Source organism: Bemisia tabaci, chromosome 2, assembly GCF_918797505.1.
Source record: "Bemisia tabaci chromosome 2, PGI_BMITA_v3".
NCBI lineage: Eukaryota > Metazoa > Arthropoda > Insecta > Hemiptera > Aleyrodidae > Bemisia > Bemisia tabaci.
Genome location: NC_092794.1, coordinates 1,187,450 through 1,205,357, shown reverse-complemented (window position 1 = coordinate 1,205,357; position 17,908 = coordinate 1,187,450). Strand labels below are relative to the sequence as shown.

The window sequence follows — 17,908 nt, the reverse complement described above, 5'->3', positions numbered from 1 at the left end:
TACTGTTTAAATTGAGGAATGCAAAATGTACTTATTATCTTAAAAACAATTAATTTTGTCCCTATGAACAAACCTTTTTTTATTATGTATATAACTTAAAATTATAATTTCACTAAACGTGATGGACGCACGGAGAACGCCCAGAGTTAACGCCAGGGGATGAAACCCCTTGGAGACTTGATGGTACAATTTTTTATCTACCAATATTATTCACGGTAAAATTAAATCACCCAACCCAAGTAGCATTTTTCAACGGAAAAATTGCGATTTTATCGCCGATAAAATAAAAATAATAAAAATAATATTGGTAGATAAAAAATTGTACCATCACGTCCCCAAGGGGTTTCATCCCCTGGCGTTAACTCTGGGCGTTCTCCGTGCGTCCATCACGTTTACCGGTCGATTTTACCGGTGATAAAATCGCTAGGATCATCAACATATGAGCGATTATCGCCTCAGTCGCCACGGTGGTAGGCCAACACTTTTCCATTAGGCTATGGCCGCAACATGATTCCCAAGTGCGAATTGCCTCTATGTAGATGGATCGGCGCTTCGCAACCTTACAACTTTTTACATTGCGTTGACTGACACCGAGTTTTCATTGGATTTTTTTTTTTTTTTATTATTTTCCCTCCTCTGTACTTTATGAAATACGGTTGGTAAAATGAGGTTCTACTGGTAATCTCATCATTCTGTCTTTGTAAAATTACCAAGAATAGTGAGATGGCAAAGATATCGATGGACCTTGGTAAAAACGCCGATATTTTTTATCGCCTGTGGTAGAATTACAGAGATAAAATGGTAAATTAAGTTACCGGGAATTGATTACGAATAAAAGTGGTATTCTTACCTGGAAAAATCAGTAAAAATACCGGTCTGCCTTTCTAACATTACCAATGATTGATAAAAAAAAGAGATGGTAAAGTTACCAACGGACCTTGGTAAAAACGGCAGCGGCGGCGGCATAGAAACATGTTTCATAAGCGTCATTCATGCGTTAGTAGGCGTTGATGAAAAATTGCAATTTATTGCAATTTTATCTCTATAAAATCGCGTTCGATAAAATCGCGATTTTATTGCAATTTATCGCGATTTTTCTCCCGATAATATTGCGATGATTCGCCGTCGATAAAATCGCGATTTTTTTATCCGATAATATTGCAATAAATCGCGACGTCGATAAAATCGCGATATATTCTCCGATTAAATCGCAATTTATGGCGATCACTACTACTCGGGAATTGCAGCAGCAAATCCAAAAATTGTTACGCATCACCGCCACTCTTTAATTTAAATATCAAACCGACCTGTGGCCTTTTATCAAGGTTACTATAAATACATCCCGTTTTATTAATGACAAACCTATTATATTTCGTTTATATTATATTATATTCTATCCTATTTGCTTTCCATCCATTTTATTTTATCCCATATAAACCGTTTCAAACTGATTATTCACCTTTTTTTAAAACTCCAACCTTAATTGAAGTAAGTTTTTAGCTAAATTGAAGATGATCTTTTGAATGAATAAGCACTTAACAGAACTTCAGCAGTATTAATATTAATACAATTTACGAGAATAATGTAAATTAAAAAAAATTAAGTGATATTTTCATAACGAATTGACAGAATATACGAGGGGGTTGGGCCGCGGAGCGGCCAGGGGGCGGAGCCCTCTAGTATAATAAAATAGAAATAAACACCGCTTTATGGATTAAATTAATGAGAATGATAATGAAGGATGAAGAAATGAGATAGAAGTAAAATCCTGTAAAAAGCGGGAGAAAAACTAACTAATATTAACTATAATTATTCCTAGAGCTAGATTCTAGAGAATTTTCCTACTGACTATGCTTTCGCCCTGTCAGTCGATTAAGACTGGTAGGGGCAAGAGGCACGAGCCTAACACCGACGGAAATGAGCCGTGCTCAACTCATGTGGTTTGCGTCTTTTTAACCTCCGGGTCTCGGAGCCCCAATCCAAAAGCGCTATTGCTTCGGGATTGGGGTGACCGCCCAGTCTCTCTTCATAGCTATTGTACATACGTGAGATGTACATGTCCATTTCTTCCATCCCGAGCTCATCTCTAATATCGATGTTAAGCTCGTACCACCTGGCCCCTGCCATTTGTTCGAGTATTTTATTTTGAATTGTCTCAATAATTTTGAGATTAGAACTGGCAGCACACGCCAAAATCTGGCAGCCGTATACCCAGATTGGCCTTAACATTTATTTATTAAGTACAACTTCATTTTTTAGCTTTAATTTAAATCGCTTCCCGAGAAGCCTTGAAGTCGCAGAAGCATAGCATCTGTCTGTGCTTTAAGTCAATTTGCTTGTTCTTATTTAGAATATGCTCCTTCCATTTTAACTTACAGTCCATAGTAAGGCCGAGGTAAGGAGCCTTTTGTGCATGGGGAATAGCAATTTTATTTAGGATCACAGGGGCATAAACATATGGTCTTAAGGTAAAGACCACGTTAAGTGATTTGGTGGTGTTAAGCGCCGTGCGATCGCGCTCAGTCCAATCCTGGATGTCGTCCAGGCACTCTTGGATGTTAGTGACTGTCTCCTCATATGTGGGCGCAGAGGGCGCAACGGCCGAGTCGTCAGCAAAGATCCCGATTTTTCCTTTTTTAGGTTTAGGTACGTCAGCGGTAAAGAGACTAAAGATTAGGGGGGAGAGAACTGAACCTTGAGGTACCCCTGCTCTTATTTTCCTAAATTCAGAGTAAGAGTCTTCAAATCGAACCCTACAAGATCTATCTGCTAAATAAGACATTATTAATTGCACGTGGTTCCCAGGCAGGATTTTTGAAAGTTTAAAAGCCACTTTAGAATGCCAGACTTTGTCAAATGCCTGGGCGACATCCAAGAAAACAACATTACAAAACTGTTTCTCCTCTAGCGCCTTTTCAATAAAAGAAGAGATCCGGTGTAATTGTTCTATTGTGCTATGTTTAGCCCTGAAACCAAACTGCTCATTAGGAAGTAACTTTTTCTTATTTACGATTGCCAGTAAACGTTTAATATATAACTTCTCGAAAAGTTTTCATGTCAGGGGAAGTAAGGAGATAGGGCGGTAAGAACTAGGGGCTGAAGGAGGTTTTCCGGATTTTAAAACAACAATCACATCAGCCAATTTCCATCGACTAGGGATGTATTTCAATGACAACGCTGCATTAAAGAGAGCTTCTAACTTTTTGATTGCCGCAGGAGGAAGTTGCTTGAGGATAATTGCTGAGATAAGATCAAAACCTGGACTTTTCTTGAATTTTGTTTTATATTTAATTTCCTTGAAAATTTCGTCGTATGTAATTTTGTTGATTTTTTCTGCAGGGAGAAAATTAATATTTCCAACTTCTTCCTCTAGTTCGCATTCCTTCTCTGGAGATTCGCAGAGTTTAGGTTGAAATACTTTTTCAAGGTGATCGGCAATGGTATGGGCTTTTTCCTGGCTATTATTTGCCCATTCACCGTCCGGTTTTCTAATTGGGAAGCTAGCTAGGAGAGGACGTTTTAGGGATTTTGTCGCTTTCCAAAGGGTGTAATCATTAGCTCCGCTTGGGCTGAGATTAGCTGCAAATTTTTCATTACGAAATTCATTAATACGTTTCTCCACTGCCTTGTTTAGTCTATTGTAGAAATTTTCATCAGATTCATGGTGAGTAATCCGTCTCCTCCTTCCCGCTTTGTTTTTGCAGTCAATGAGGCTGAGTATTTCCTTTGGAAGAGTGCATTTATGATGAAAATTATTAAAAGTTCTAGCAACCGGCGTGCTTGCTTTTGCAGCTTCTTGGATGCTCGAAATTAATGACTCTGCCTCCTAGTCAAGTGTGGAGCAGTCGTTTATTGAAGTCGAGTTATTAATACGGGAAGTTAATAATTCTCGAAATTTTTTTCCAGTCTGTTTGAGTAGAAATTAGACAGGGTGGGCGTTTAACTAATACTGGAGTAGCAAATATAGATGAGAAAACCGGCACATGATCTCTTTTTCCCACTAACACATTGCAAGAAGTTTTGTAATTGAGATTGAGATTATTGTAGATGAAAAAATCAATTACGCCAGGCTCTTTCAAAGGATTACCTGGATAGAAGGTGGGTTTACCCGGAGAGATAAAATCACCTCCAATAAGATTGACTGCAGTTTCAAGATTAACACCTTTCGGGTTAGTTAATCTCGAACTCCATCTGACGTTTTTACAGTTGAAGTCCCCCCCGATAAGGAAGCGAGGACCCAATTAATCAAGCAAACCAGAATAATCGTCAAATGAGCATCGATGACGCGGTGGAGCGTACAAAGCGCTGACATTAAATGGCCCCAGCGATGACTCAATTTGAATAATCACCGCTTGGAAACGTTCTTCTTCTACAATTTCAAGAACGGAGTGTTAAATGTTTTCCCTGATAGCAATAGAGGCTCCCCCACTAGCGTTATTAGAAGGATGTCGTGAATTATAAAATGTATATCCTTTCAAGTATCCTCTTGATCCCCTAGCAAAATGGGTTTCAGAGAACAATGCTATATCTACACGTAATTTTGCCACTTTTTCACTAAAGTCTAAGAGTTTAGCAGGTTTTAATCCATTCGCATTCCATGCGATAAGATTAAGAATGCTTTCACTTTTGTTAGTCATTTTATCGAGAACTCAACACTCGGCTCATAAGAGCCTGTTCGTATTTTTCCTATCTCTTGCTCATCTCCTCTAGTTGCTTCCTTAATGATTCAATGGTCATTAAGAGTTGACTTATGAGCTCTTCCGGTTGATTAGAGGGTTTCAGGCCGGATACTGCGTCGGCGAAGCTAACTCCTTGTTTAATAGCACTAGGAGGATTTCCCCCCCCCCCCTTTTTCTTTTTATTTGGTTTATCTGGGAAGTTAGGAAAATTAGACCCATCGATCTTTCCCTTTCTCATTTTAATAGATTTTTCTGTATCTGTTTGCATCGCTTTCGCGAAGGGGCAGCCTCTATAGCTAGCCGGGTGACCTGTTACCCCACAATTTGCACACTTAGGGTTGATAATGCGCTTCGCCAAAGGGCATTCTGCGGATAAATGTTTAGCTGCGCACTTTACACAACGTGCTTGCTTACCACAATATGCTTGGGAATGTCCGAAATTCTGACATTTTCGACACTGTATTATCTTAGTAGTACTTACTTTAATGGGTTCTACTTTTACAACCATAGAACAGATACCAACAATCTTATAGATTTTTTCTATATCATCAGTAAAGTCGAAGTCAACCTGATGGACCGGTATTTTTATCAGTTTAGTTTTACTTACATAAGCAGAGTCAGCAATAAAAAGAGGCTCATTATCTTTATCTACAATTGTTTCGGAGGGGTATGTTTCGTCTGAGGTTGTTTCATTGACGGTGGAATTTGTTTCCATAGCCGAGACTGAGTTTTGCTCCGGCACTGACTTAGGATCAGGGGTAGCCGTCTGTGGAGCTGGATCCACAGGTGATACTGATTTTTTCAAAGCTTTAAGTTCCGCGTTCGACAGTGGGACCCGTTTCATGAGGCAAGTTGCTTTCTTAGGTTTAAAACCTTTATTTTTTAAGTCGTCAAGAATATCTTGCTCTTCGATTGAAGGGTGAAGCCCTCTTACAATAACTTTAATATCACGCAGATATTTATTGCAGTGAGTGTAGTACTGCACTTTATTATTAGCCTCATGTGTTTCTCTGAGGGATTCTAAAATTGTTTTCGCCGTAGCGTCGTCTTTCGGATTTAGTTGCCAGACTTCATTATCCATAATTTTAGTTCTGACATCTTCCTTTTTAACTGACTTCTTTGTAGTTATTTCTACAAGATTGACATAATTGTCTACACCTATAACTTTAATGGGAGGGGGGGGGGGGTAAAATTTTCTTGACACTAGAATTAGGTATATTTACTTTAATTGAAGCGCTCTCGCCCGGTTTGGTTTGTTGATTATCGGTATGGCCACTTGAAGCTGAAGTACTCGCTCTCTTACGCTTCCTTCTTTGAGATTGGATAGCTTTCCGTTTGGAGTTAAATTCGGGATCCGAGTTGTAGTCGACCCATGTATCAGAAGATTCAGAGTCATCAGCATCGTGATTCGATTCCACGTCATCTTCCAGAGAGGCAAATTGGTTAGAAACAGGTGTTGTAGATGTACCTGGTTTTGGTGTAACTGGTTTCCTGGTGGCGAACTGTGTTAATTTAGATTGCCCTGAGGGCTTACGAGAGTTATTTTTAACTAACTCTTTCGCAGATGGTAGGTGAGCATCTCTAGATCGAGAGCTTGCATTTGCAGAGCTAATCGCATTAATTTGTTCCTGTAATTTCTGTATTTTTTTCGTATTTTCTGCCTCAAGGGAATTGATTCTATTCGTCAATTCATTTTTGTCACTGGACAGCGTTTTGACCATGTTTTGCTGACCTTTTGACTTTTGACTGATTTATGAATGATAGGGTTCCGAAGAACAGGATCAATGCTGGTGTTTAAAATTTCATTAATAATTGTTTCTTTATCTTCTACCGACGCCACCGCTGTCAAACTTGACTCCGTAGCAGTAAGAGAGAGGTTATCATCCGCCCTTGCAGACTGAGGGGGGGGGGAGGAGACCTCGGGAGAAGAGAACTTTTCCCGAACGGATTTTGATTTTCCATTTGGCAACGTGTCTGGTTTAATTCGAGGTAGGCCGATGAGCAATCCCCGCCTTAGACTTTTTTCGCACCCGAGAAAAACGTTGTTGACGTAACTACACTTGACACCGTGTTTACACTCTACAGGCCGGTCTGCCATACGATTGTTTATTGTTTATGATGACACTGGCACTGATATTATCACTCGGGACCCGGCCGCCAGAACACCGCGACGCGAGCTCTTTTCTCGATTCCAGCAGAATCACATGCTGGTGATTTTCTTTCCGAAAATTTGTTGAAAAATACTGATCCGGCGTGAGCTGAAGCGCGACCGTCTCGCTTCAGAGCACAACAACGAATGTTGAACAACCTGAGGTCTTTACAGAGTCAGAAACAGACGACCAGGAAGGTTCCGGTGATTCTGAAGTTACTACGGAAGTGCAACCCAGCTCCTCTGCACCCCACCCACCCCAAGATAAGCCTGAATCGGATTTCCAGCTGGTTTCAGGCAAGAAGAGGAAAACATCGAATTCACAACCGAATTCTCCATCTAAGACACCTCCAAAGAAAGTGATAGTGAACATTCCATCGAAAATTGCTTGTAATTTAGGGTTAAGTTTTAAATTACTGCAAGAAGAAAAATATGTAGAAACCAAACTCACTTCACCCCCAATTTTTATATCTCAAGTTACAAAGCCTCACACTTTTAAAACAGAAATCATTGACAAAGCAGTCGAAAATTCTAAAATTAAAATAATAAATCGTACTCAATTTAAAGTAAAATTAGAAAACATTGATGATTACAAAAATCTATGTACAACCCTCAAAAATAAAGAAATTCCCTACTTTACCCACCAGATTAAAGAGGAGAGAGCCACCAGAGTGGTATGCAGGGGCATCCCTGTGGATCTGCCTGGGGCTGAAGATATTGTCCGCAAAACTTCAGAAGAAAAATACAAAATTCCCATGAAGAATGTCACCAGAATGCTCAGAAATAAGGACAAAGCACCACTCCCCCTTATGTACGTAGATCTCTTACCTTCCCTGAATCAAAAAGTATGATCTGGGAGGTCAAAGAGATCGCTAACCTGCTAGTTAGATTTGAAAAACGCAAATCCACCAGGAATATAATCCAATGCAAAAATTGCCTTTCCCTTGGGCATTCTAAGACATATTGTTTTAGGGAACCTAGATGTGCTATCTGTTCAGAACTTCATCCCACAGGGGACTGTAAAATCCCCGAGATACCAACATGTATTTTGCCAACTTGCGCCCTCTGTATAGGTACCCACCTGGCAACATACAGAGGATGTAAAGTCAAAAAGGAAGTGTGCAAAAAACGGTTTCCACAAAAGAGCGAAGTTAATCAAGGAAATCAAGCTAATCAAGCCAATTTCATCAAGCCTGATAAGAGTTTTGCCTCTGTCCTAAAAGGGAAGACAGCCGACTATGGCATAAATAAAAATAATTCTAACTCCACTGTTCAGCACACAACAGTCAATAAAGAAGTTGACTACGAAATCGTAATCAACGAACTTAAACAAATCATAGTAAAACAATCTGCCCAAATTGAGAAACTGATGTCAGTTATTCTCAAATTTTTACCTCCACAACAGGAGGCCCAAATTTTATTTCAGCAATAAAAACCTTATCACCCGGCATTATGTCATTTATCACAGGTACCGACGAGAGATTACCCAGAGCTTCTCTCTTTCCATACTAAAAATGGAACGCTGGTGGCCTCTCTTACGTTATCGTTCTATGTTATTATTTTCATGGTTTTTTATGCTTCATTCTAGCAGCCAGAGTTTTTATTTACTTTTTCCCACCTCTTATACCCTACCCAAACTAGGTTTACTTTAAGTTTTTCCCTAATTTCAATTGCTTGCTTAGTTTTGCGGGCAGCTTTTTAAACACTTTTATTATGTATTTAATAGTCAAAACCTTAACCGGAGTAATTATCCATTCCTCTCTTTCAAATTAATACCTTGGAAAGAAGGTAGTTGTTGTTAAAAATTCTGATGTTTATCTTACTGTATCATGTTCAATTTTATTTGTTTTGATAAATAAACGATGTATATATATATATATATAATATTTAAGTTTAGCGTCCATGATAAGTCCGAGATAGCGCGCCTTATCCACGTGTGGCACCGCCTCACTGTTAAGAACTAGGGGAATATGGACGTAGTTCCTAGATGTGAAAACTACGTTCTCTGATTTGGTGGCGTTTATTTTGTCCCGTCTGCATCAGTCCAATCCTGGATATTGTCCAAGCTCTCCTGTAGAATTTCTACAGTCTGTTTGTAACTTGGGGCACTCGCGAAAACACAAGTATCATCCGCGAATATATCCATTAATGGGTCGCCCTTAGGTTTAGGTATATCAGCTGTAAACAGACTGTAGAGCAGGGGGGATATATTGATCCCTGTGGGACCCCAGCCCTGATTGGTTTGAATTCCAAGTACGCATCCTCGAAACGCACTCTAAAAAAACCTATCAGGTATGAGACAAGCCTAGTGTGGTTTCCAGGCAGCATACTCTAAAGTTTAGTTATCAGACGTTGGTGGTTAACTTTATCAAAAGCCTCGGCAACATCCAGGAAAACCCCGTTACAGTGGTGTACCTTCTCCAGAGCTTTTTCTATAAAATTCGTAACTCTGTGGAGTTATTCTATAGTGCTGTGTTCTGCACGAAAACCAAATTGTTCGTTAATAATTAAACCTTTTGTATTTACAATTTTGATTAAACGTTTAATGTATAATTTTTCAAATAATTTTCCAAGAATGGGTAAGAGAGAAATTGGTCTGTAAAAAGAAGGTTGAGCAGAAGGCTTTCGGATTTTAATATAACTATAATTTCAGCTTTTTTTCACTGGAGGGGGAACACACTGAAGTTTGATGACTGCATTGAAAATGGCAACCAGTTTCCTGATTGCACATGCAGGTAATTGCTTAACGATAATCCCCGATACCAAGTCAAAACCGGGCGCTTCGTGGAGTTTGGTTTTGATTTGTTAGGTTTGAACACATTTTCCAGGTGAGCGGCCAAGATATCCACTTTATCAGTAGCATTTTTAGCCCAGTTACCATCGCTGTCTCGAATTGGAAGGCTTATCTGAGCAGTACGCTTCAGATGTTTAGTAGCCTTCCATAGCAAATAGTCATCCATCTCTCTAGCCCCCAAGCCTGACAGGAACTTTTCGAATTTTTCATTTCTAAATGCGTTAATTCTTTTATGTACAATTTTATTAATTCCATTATACTCTCTCTTATCCGTCTCAAATCTGGTAGTTGTCATTTTTTCCCTTGCTTTCCTTTTATCTTTAATTAAATAAACTATTTCTGCAGGCAGTTTCAAATGATCGCATTTGACATGATCATTACTGGCTACAGGTGTACTAACTTTTGCTGGTTCTCTAATTTGTAGAGTCAGCAAATCGATTTCACTGTCCAGATCATGGGGGGTGTTTATCTTAGTATCGTCACAGATCTGTCCGCTCAACAGCTCTCTAAATTTCTTCCAGTTTGTCCTAGGAGAAACTAGGCAGGGAGGTCGTTTTTCTCAGAACAGGGTGGGTGAAAATGTTTAAGATTTCGGGTTCATGGTCCACATTCATTTCAATGTGGGGGGGGCAACGGACCCCAACTTTTAATTTTCAAATGGGAAGACCCCCTTTGTGATAGCTCTTTCAAAAGAGCATAAAAAAAGAAAACTTTTCGCGCAAACCCGAAGTCAATATCTCAAACCGTTCCAAAATGGCGGCCGGTTAAAGTTCATAATGGCCGAAAATTCACACCGGTTATTTGTCGATGGATTTGCGCGAAAATCTAAATGTGGGGGTATTTTGACACGATAAAAACGAATTTGACGTTAGATTTTCAAACAAACCGAAATTTCCAACATGGCCGCCGGTTAAAGTTCAAAATGACCAAAAATTTATTTTTTTAGAAATCTAAGTTCAAATGTGTTTATTGTATGCCAAAATACTCTCAAATTCCAAGTTTTAAGCAAATCCATCAGCAAAAAAACTGAGGTGACAATTTTCGGCCATTTTAAACTTTAACCGGCGGCCATTTTGGAAATGTCGGTTTTTTTGAAAATCTAACGTCAAATTCGTTTTTCTCGTGTCAAAATACCCCAACATTCAGATTTTCGGGCAAATCCATCAACAAATAACCGGTATGAATTTTCGGCCATTTTGGAACGGTGACTTCGGGTTTGCGCGAAAAGTTTTCTTTTTTTATGCTCTTTCGAACGAGCTATCACAAAGGGGGTCTTCCCCTTTGAAAATTAAAAGTTAGGGTCCGTTGCCCCCCCAGGGGGACCCCTGGAAATTTTAAGGGGGCCAAAAAGTAGCTCCCCTTGACCTAGGAACATCCCCCAAGTTTCAAATCTTTACCTCAATTAGGTAAAAAGATAGAGGGGTGGAAGGGACTTTTGGATCACCCTGTAAACATAAAAATCAAAACAATCTGGGTCTTTTAAAGGATTACTCGGGTAAAAAGTGGGTTGACCTGAGGAGATATAATTACCCCCTATTTTGCTGACTGCTCTTTCTAATCGGGCTCTTTTAGTATTAGTTATCCTAGAGGACCAGCTGAGGGATTTGCAGTTCCAGTCACCCCCAATGATAAATCTTGGGCCACAGTGTTTGAAGAAATTGGAATATATTTCATCCGTGATTTTTGCACAAAGTGGTGTGTAGACTGCTGCCAAATTGAAGCAGCCCAGACCTGTGACGACCTCGATAATGACACACTGGAATGCGTCCTCCTCGATAATTTCAACTAACGAGTGACTAATGCATTTCTTTATAGTTACAGTGCCCCCCCCCCCTCTTGCTTTGGTTTCTGTTTTTGGGTGCAGCGCACTATAGATGTTAAAGCCTTGCATATACCGCTTATCGTTCCTTTGGAAATGGGTCTCGGAAATGAGGGCCACATCCACATTTAGATCTTTTAATGATTGACCTTGTTCGATTGATTTGCTATGAGTCAATGCATAGCGTCCCAAGAAAAGATACTGAAGATGAAATAGGTGTTATTTATTTATTTTTTACTCATTTTTTGGAAACATGTTTCAAACTTTTCCAATTTTGGGGTTAGAGTCTCGATTATATGAGAAACGAATTATTAATATTCAGGTATCTAGTAGCAGGAAAGCAGCTATGCGCGTTGCGGGTCGGGGAGGCGCGTTGAGTGTTGCGGTGCTCCTAGGGGTTTAGGCGCACTCAAGCAGGACACTTGCGCCTTTTCCGATCAAAATACTGCAAAATAGACAAAATTTGCGCGTAAAGGACGCAAACTTCCTCATTCCAATGGGAATTGACTCTTTTTATTCTTCCAAATTCAATGTTTCAAATTTCAATCCTTTCGGCCATAGCGCATGGGTCTAGGAGTGGTTTTAGGATACCAAATTTTTTGCAGCTTGTTTTTAGCCCATTTGGTCGCTAAAAATCGTGGTGAGCCCGGGCTCTGCAAAAATTCAGTTTTAGTACTCTGCACTGAAACGATAGTCATTCGGATTTCATGTACTGAATACGTAAGGGTGATTTCATGATAACAGGAATAGCTAAAATGTGCAACACCTTTAAGAAAAGAGGGAGAAACTTCGGGTACTTGGGCTGCTCCATAAATGCAACGCAGGCCCACTCTCAAAGAGCCATGGCACTTCGGAATCTGGGCTGCAACTCACCACCGACGCTATTCCTTTTAAGTTTTTTTTAAATCTGTTTTAAGTTTAATAATTTGTATTACTTATTCTTGTTTTTTAAGAGGAAAATTTTAATTAATATTTTTATAAAATAGTAGTTGGTTCTCTAGATATATGCTAATTAGAAACAAAAAAAATTAACCTAACCTAACCTAACCTAACCTTACCTTACCTAACCTAACCTAACCTAACCTAACCACCGGAGGGATGCCTTACGTTACGCCAATCAGGCTTGTGGGGTAAGATCCTCTAAATCCCGTCATTCTAAAAAGAACAACGTCATCCTAAAAAGGATAACGTCATCCTAAAAAGGATAACGTCATCCTAAAATGGATAACGTCATCCTAAAAAGGAGATAACGTAATCCTATGTTGAAGGAGGCATAAGCGTGAATTTGAATTTGCCGCGAAAGAAAAAATGGACGGGAACGGTTTGCCGCGAAAGGAACGGATTGAATCAGCCCGAGTACCGAAGTGTCTCAGAGGAGGGGTCAACAGGTCTGCAGAGAAAGAGTGGAGTGGCTGCGAGGAGCAGCCCATGTACCGAAGTACACCCGAAAAGAGCACCAATTTTGACCAAATTTCATTACTTCATTTTAAGGGTATTAAACTCCCTCTTTCCAGCTTTGGCACGAACAACTCTGAGTCAATACAAAGTTATGGGGATTGACAAACAAGCATTGAATCAGGTATCAGCTCTTCCCGCAGGACTGCTGGAGGTCCGGGCAAACATGGTGGCACTGCCGAATTGCGTCGGTTACGTAACACAGACACGGCATAACGTTCACATAATATGAAAACCAGACATAAAGCTGGGCGATTCTTGAGAAAGGAGGTGGAATTTATGCTTCCTTAAAAGGTTTCTAAACTTTGGGGACTTCCATTTAGTTTAATAATATTGAATTGAGGATTTTGTGTAGTGAGGAATTATTGCTACACACCTAAAAATCAGTGGTTTTCATAAAAATTAAAGTTTTTATTGTAAAAGAAGCCGACTTATCAGTCGTAAACTATGAAATCACCCGTAAAATAAAATAAAGTAAAAGAAATTTTTTTTAACTTTTCCTCTGAATTCTGACCATGAATTCCTTACTGGCAAAATCTTGATCAATAACAGGTCACTGTGATTGAATAGGCTTTATTCAAGGGACGAAACAATTAGATTAACAAAGCATACAAACAGAAAAAAAGGTAGTATGAAGCTACTTACCTCAAAGTATTTGTGGATAAAAGAAAATGGAATGTAAACCTCTTCACCTTCTTTTCTACAGCGGACTGTATAGTCACCATTAATACTACAATCAATTTCTTCTGTCTTGAAGAGATTTAAGGTGCCAGAATTAGATTGTGGATCTGAGTTTTGGTCTCCCTCCACTTTTAGTTTCTGGAAACAGAGCCGATTAAAATTCAAAATTATTAATACTGAGGGATACCTATGCTGACACTGAAAATACAAAATGATAAGCTCCAGTACGGAATGTCAGTTAACAGTAAAGTGAGGATCCTTTCTGGAAAATCGACTACTAATTAACCCCTAGTGACAAAGTCAGTTTCCACCATTTGGAACAGCATCTCTCACTTTCGGATCATTAATCACCACTGCCTAGTATGAAAATGTTGAACTATTATGGGGATAGAAGTGTTTGCCCTATGTTGAAGAAATAACATCAAAAGTCACCCTGGCAATGAACAGTGAAAGGATCCCGCAAACTCTTCAAGGGGATGTGTACTTGGTTATATTGGTTACCCACTTTTCTTTTGAAATAAACTCATCTATTGATGCTCCTTAAAAGTAGCGTTAATTTTCTCCGAGATACCATTTTCACACAAATAAGTGATTGTTGATACTTCAGTTTTGATAACTCTTTGAATAAAGGGGAGTGGCCGAGTGATCAAGCGTCTTAAAGATCCTTCTTACTTACATATTTCAGGACAGAGTGAACAAGGAACAATGTAAAGCGTGTCTGTCCTCCTGTTATCTACATGTTGCTCCACTCTGTCTCTCCTTTGGGTCAAAGAAAGAAACTGATTTGGAAGGTCAAGCAAAGAGGCATGTGGATCCGAGATAAGAGGACTGCCACCAGGCAGAACACCTAAAGCGCTAGGGCTTTTCCTGCTTTCCTTGATGACACACGGTAGACCATACTCGGGTGCTGAAATGAGGGTTCTTTCGAACTTTGTATGTCCGCACTGCCTTCTTTTAGTCAAAGAATTATTAAACCTCAACCGCTGATAGTGCAAAAACAGTAGCTTATAGAAAGTTGCCGAGATGATGACTTTTGATCAGTATCCATCGTGGTGTTTAACGCAATAAAACAGTGGGAAAATGATTCTGGCACAGATCCCCTAAGGAGTTGGCAAGGTCCTTCCAGTATATTTCTAATTTTTAAAAGATCACGCAAGCAAAATTTAGCTGCACCTTTGGATCCTTCCTCCCACAGAGAAGAAAGGTCCTCAATATTACAGTGTTCCATTCCATGAATTCATTCTGCTCCTGCATTGTGAGGCGGAAAATTACAGCAACAAGGCGGACACCAATTATCAGTGTGGAAATTCAAATGCTCAGCAAGTACTGTTCAGTTCTGGCATAGAGATATGAAAGGAAGAAGTTAGGTGCAGAAAGGACCCTATCTCTAGATCAGCATCTTGAAAAACTGCTTCCGAAATGATACTTTCCACCTTCATAGATATACCCTTAGATTATTGCTGCTTTCATAGAACTTTGAGGGAATTCTAGATAGCAACATGTAGATTGAATACCTGACTAATGGAATAGATGTCGATCTTCCTCTCCAATGAATTACTCCTCAGATTAGCTCCACAACGAATCCACAACAAAATAGTGCCGTAGAGGATAAATCCAATGAAAACCAGGAAAATAATCTTGAAATTAATGCGCATCCTACTATTTTAGAGATGATTTAAGAAAAAAACGGGAGAAGAATTAATGAACTTAAGGGGTATTCCTGATACTCCAGTGGAATGCATGCATGGGTGCAACTATTAGCGGTGCAGTCCGGGCAGAGAGTAGAATTGGAGTAGATGCAAGAGTTAGAGTTGCTCGAGTTGCTCAATTTGCTCAAACGCCGTCATAGGTTATATTTATGTTTTCGTTTATGTTTCATTCATCATAGGAAGTAGCCAAGATAAAGACGGAGGGCTAAAAGCAAAAAATGAAGCTTCTTTTCAACCACCTCTACTATTGGTTAGAGGATTGGCGGCGAAATCGGGACAAGTTTGAAATTCAAATGTAGGGCGGGAACTAAATAAAATTGCGGGAAAAAAGTATTCTAGGTTGATTTTTGCCAAGATTCACTTACCCATTTTTTTAACTTTAAGGTGATTCGTCAAGCTCAAGTGACGTGGTCGAACTGGCATGCGATATATCGCATCTTTTAGGTCAAAAATCTCGGCAGATTTTGAATTTTCAGCAAAAAAAAGGACGATAGCCCCTGCGCATGAGCCTGAAGAATCATTCTGAACCCAAAAATCGGCAAAATTCAGAGAAATGAAAACAGGATAGTGTTTGGAAAAAAACCTCGCATTCGATACCGAAATCGATAGCTGAATCGAATGCGAGGTTTTTTTCCAAACACTATCCTGCTTTCATTTCTCTGAATTTTGCCGATTTTAAGGTTTAGAATGATTCTTTAGGCTCATGCGCAGGGGCTATCGTCCTTTTCTTTACTGAAAATTCAAAATCTGCCGAGATTTTTGACCTAAAAGATGCGATATATCGCATGCCAGTTCGACCACTTCTTTTGAGCTTGACGAATCACCTTAAGTTAGCTTTGGTCCGTCGTCGACCGATAAATTTCATTTTGGAGTAACGGTGATCGAGATCTGTAACGGCCTGTTTGAACTAGAGTAGAGTACCTGTATAGGGAGAGTAGCGACAGATCTGAAACTCCGAAAGTCCATCAGGCCTTCACTAGAGTCCCTTTATACTTAGAGTCAAGACAATTTGAATCCATTTCTGATTGGTTCCCGTATTTTAGGCCTCCACAGTGTCACAAACGGGAATAAAGATTACATTTTCACCAATTGCAAAGATTATAATCTGGAATGGACCAGGGAATTACGGGTTCGGCAAGGAACAAACGGAATGAGAGGAGGAACGGAGAAAGGCATTTGAGAATGGGCCGATCAAAGATTACGAAAATCGTTCAATTTCTGTAATCTTTATTCCCGTTTGTGACATCCATGAGTCGAATTGTCTTGACTCTCAGTATAAAGGGACTCTAGCCTTCACCGATGCCTCCGCGAATATAGAGTCCCTTTATACTGAGAGTCAAGACAATTCGGCTCATGGATGTCACAAACGGGAATAAAGATTACAGAAATTGAACGTTTTTCGTAATCTTTGATCGGCCCATTCTCAAATGCCTTTCTCCGTTCCTCCTCTCATTCCGTTTGTTCCTTGCCGAACCCGTAATTCCCTGGTCCATTCCAGATTATAATCTTTGCAATTGGTGAAAATGTAATCTTTATTCCCGTTTGTGACACTGTGGAGGCCTAAATTACGGGAACCAATCAGAAATGGATTCAAATTGTCTTGACTCTCAGTATAAAGGGACTCTACGCGAATAAAGTTAGGGCCCAAAAGAGCAGCCAGCAGCCTATGAATGTCGAATGTCCAGAGCGATTTACAAATACAATTGTTACGAACCGTCGTTTAGAAAGCATGTATTTGGCTTACTTTTTGCATAAATGTACTTATTTTTGCGAAAGAACGCTCATTTATGTACATTCTTAGCCATCTTGGTTAGAATAGAGTACCTGTATAGCGAGAGTATGGACAGACGTGAAACCAGAGATGGAAAGTGAAATTTCACGTTTTGAAATTTCATGAAATTTCACAAGGCCCGAATAAATTTCAAAAAAATTGAAATTTGTTGATTTTTCAAAGACATATTGTTACTAAGCCTCGGAAACGGTTCAGATGATCCTCCTGCTGATGCAGCAGAATATGGCCCACTAATGAGATGCTACACCCAAAGGAGGGGGCACAAGGGGGGTTTTAGAGAAAGTTAGCCAAGAGAAAGTAGTATCCAAGAGGATAGAGAATCCATAACAACCCAAAAAAAAATGTTTTTACAAATAAAATTAAAGTTACTTACGTTTGGAATTACTTGATAAAATTCAAGATGATTGAAAACAATCCATTTTTGAAACTGAGATTTCCGACTCTAAAATATATATGTTGGCAGTTTGGCACTGCTGAGAATAATCTTTATAGTACCTATAATTGTTAAATATGTAGGACATTAAGGTGATTCGTCAAGCTCAAAAGAAGTGGTCGAACTGGCATGCGATATATCGCATCTTTTAGGTCAAAAATCTCGGCAGATTTTGAATTTTCAGTAAAGAAAAGGACGATAGCCCCTGCGCATGAGCCTAAAGAATCATTCTAAACCTTAAAATCGGCAAAATTCAGAGAAATGAAAGCAGGTTAGTGTTTGGAAAAAAACCTCGCATTCGATTCAGCTATCGATTTCGGTATCGAATGCGAGGTTTTTTTCCAAACACTATCCTGTTTTCATTTCTCTGAATTTTGCCGATTTTTGGGTTCAGAAT

General features: G+C 39.4%; 1 protein-coding gene across 1 annotated transcript in view; it reads right to left on the bottom strand.

Annotated features, from left to right (window-relative positions):
• Window positions 1-15,408, bottom strand: part of Hsepi (D-glucuronyl C5-epimerase) — a 60,932-nt gene extending 45,524 nt beyond the window's left edge. The window contains exons 1-2 of the mRNA XM_019049882.2: window positions 15,092-15,408; window positions 13,542-13,715 (exon numbers count right to left, since the gene is read on the bottom strand). Coding sequence (XP_018905427.2) covers window positions 13,542-13,715; window positions 15,092-15,232 — 315 coding nt within the window. The 5' untranslated portion in view covers window positions 15,233-15,408. The remainder of the gene's footprint in view (window positions 1-13,541; window positions 13,716-15,091) is intronic.
• Window positions 15,409-17,908: the final 2,500 nt, after the last annotated feature.